The following is a 2882-nucleotide window of genomic DNA, read 5'->3' as shown; positions in this document are numbered from 1 at the left end:
GGGGTGAGTGGGTTTAGCTTGGGAGGCCTGGGGGTGAGTGGTTTTAGCTTGGGAGGACCGGGGGTGAGTGAATTTAGCATGGGAGGGCTGAGGATGGGCAGGTTTAGCTTGGGAGGGCTGTAGATGGGTGGGTTTAGTTTTGGAGACCTGGGGATGAGTGGGTTTAGCTTGGGAGGACTGGGGGTGAGACATTTTTTTCTGAGAAGGTACAGGTTGAGAGGGCTTAGGCTGGAAGTATTTGATCTGGAATATGGGTTGATGGGAGTTGAACTGGGAGGTAGATGAAAGTTTTGTCCCAGATGTGGACTGAGATGCTGGTTGAAAAGCTGGATCTGAAGGTCTTCCCTGTGTTATCCGTTGGGATCCTTGAGAAGCAAGCATTGTTCGTTCTTGAATGGCTCCTGCGAGCTGACTGGTCTGAGGGTGAGAATATTTAATATGAGATGATGCCCTCATGTATTTTCCCCTTGCTTCAGTCAGCTGCATCACCTGGGCACAGGCTTTCACTGGCTGGGGTTTCCCTGCTGCTTTTATTGCTTGTGAATGACCTACCTGAGAGGCCACTCTCCCAGACTTTTGAGGAGTTCTCACTGTCTGTAAGCTCTCAAGGTGGGTCCGTACATGAAGAGTCTGTCTTTCTGATTTCCCAGATGTTCCACTCAAGCAGTACCCCCGAGAAGTTCCAGGAAACTTCATGAACCTTTCCCCTGCATAAAATCTCCAGGGTTGAAAGTACTGAATACAGAAGTTTTTCCCTCCACTGTGAAATCTTATATTCTGATTGGGTAAAGAAGAGAACCACTTAGCCCTCTGCTGTGGTCCGAAGTGGGGGCTCATAACCCAGGGGGCTTTCAAGGAAACATGGTAAAAGTTACTCCTGGCCCTGATAGGCAAGGGCCATGGGTGTACTGGAGAAGGCATGTACACTGGAGTCTGGTGAAAATTCTGAATATTCTGGCTGACCTCACTTTGAGCCCCAGGCTCTCTGACTGGCTTCTGAGCTCGGCTTTCAGATGGGCTTTTTGTCTGACTATGAGGCTGTTGGTTCTCACCTTCAACTGCTGTTGCAACAGCCTGAACATCCTGAGTGGTTTCAAAGTCTTGGTCTACCTGAATCCCCAACTCCCTGGCCAGAGAGGCCATATCTTCTAGGGACACACATCGGAGTGAAGAGGACATTACTTCCTGGAGAGCAGCTTGCAGGCCCTCCATAGTCTTCCTTCTATCCCCAGCTTCCTCTACTTCCCAAAACAGTAGCTGTGATGGCTTCAGCTTCAGGATCCTTTGGAAAACCTGAGCCTCTTCACTCTCCTTGGCCTGGGGACTGAGGACAAAGTAGCACTTCTCAATGGCATCTTCTCCTAAAAACATTAGCAGTTCCCATTCCTTCTCACCAAGGAAGTCAGTAAAGAAGAACACGGCTGAGGAAACTTCCACCAGAAAACCAAATTGCATCCAAAAGCTTTCTAGATCACCACGAAGGTTGGCCACAGCGACAGGTTTCTGGAAAACATGAAGGCTTTCCTTTCGTTCCTGGCTGTCAGGAAAACACCATGTAACCTCTACGAGGCCATCAGAAATCTGCCGAGGAAGCACAGGAGCAGACGGGTCCTGATGGAGAAAAATTTTGTGTGGTTTCTCTCGGGAGGAGCTGAGCAGAGCATTAAGGATTCTGGACTTGGAGATGCTGCAGTGCCCTAGTCGCACAAAAGAGATGACGGGCATCTTCATGAGACTCAGAAATGCAGTCCTCGGGGGCCCTCCCGAGGACTGCACTGGGGGGCACCTTAAGTCTTTCATGGCCTCCATCATTAAGATGCTTTTGTTGTTTTCTGCATCTGGCAGTAGCAGGGGAAGGGCAAACAGGCATCTGTACATGTTTGATATGACTTCACGTTGCAAAGAGCTATCTGAACAAAGCATGCAAGCACAAAGGACATCAAGGGGGTTGATGGTTTGTAGGTCTCCAACTTCTAAATTCTCTATTCCAGCCAGAACTTCCTCTTTGTTCTCTTCATCCACCATCTTTCGTCTAAAGATAAAATCTCTGGCTGTCAAGTCTAACGCCTGAACTTTCATCAGGAAATTCCAAGCTAAGTCCCCGGGAGTTTCGGGTGTCCACTCACAGCTTCGATCCATGGAAAACTGCCTCACAAAATCTGGGAGAAGCTTTCTGCTTCTGTCCATGTTCAAACAGGACAGGACATGTTGAAATACTCTTTTTCTTTCTGTAAGGCAGAAAATACTCATTATTGCCTTGTTCAGAATCTGTTTCCTCCCCTTTAAAAGTATATAATTGACAATTTCACTGCCAAAAGTTGAAACGATACAAAATGAAAGTCTCACCTCACCACCCTTCCTGCTCTGTTTTCCTTCTAAGAGACACATTAATCTGGCCTGTGTCTTAGTTTGTTTGCTATTGCTCTGAGACAATGAGGGTATCATGAAAAGAATTTCAAGACATAAACTCAAGGAACCTTGAAGCAAAGGCTGTAGAGGAACACTCCTTACAAGCTTCTCTCTGTAGTTCGTTCATCTGCTTTCTTATACGACTCAAGACCAGCTGCCTAGGGGAGGCAATGCCGCCCACAGTGGGCTGGGCCCTCCGGTCCTCCCACACCAATCACCAATCAAGAAAATGAGCCACATTTGGTAGAGTCCACTCATGTTCTACAGCGTCTAGTCTGTGTTTTCACTCTCACAAAGAAAACTTTTTACATTTATTTTGTGTATGTGTGAGAGAGAAAATGTACATGCCATGCCATGCATGTGACAGTCAAAGATAAACATTCAAGAGTTGATTCATTCCAAGGCATCTTGCCTATAGGTACTTTAAAAAAAAAATGGTTTGCACACATATAGGTGCCAGAATGGGGATCAAT

The 2882-nt window shown here is 47.0% G+C and overlaps 1 protein-coding gene across 1 annotated transcript; it reads right to left on the bottom strand.

Annotated features, from left to right (window-relative positions):
- Nucleotides 1–6: 6 nt before the first annotated feature.
- LOC129680465 (caspase recruitment domain-containing protein 6-like) lies at nucleotides 7–2228 on the bottom strand (the record flags this gene model as incomplete). The annotated part of the gene is made up of 1 exon (XM_055612112.1): nucleotides 7–2228. A coding segment is annotated over one exon (2222 nt), but the record flags the coding sequence as incomplete, so codon positions are not given.
- Between the last annotated feature and the right edge of the window lie 654 nt (nucleotides 2229–2882).

This window comes from Psammomys obesus, unplaced genomic scaffold, assembly GCF_907164565.1.
Source record: "Psammomys obesus unplaced genomic scaffold, mPsaObe1.curated_primary_1811, whole genome shotgun sequence".
Lineage (NCBI taxonomy): Eukaryota > Metazoa > Chordata > Mammalia > Rodentia > Muridae > Psammomys > Psammomys obesus.
Note: the sequence above shows the minus strand (reverse complement) of the source record. Positions and strands in the feature narration are given on the sequence as shown.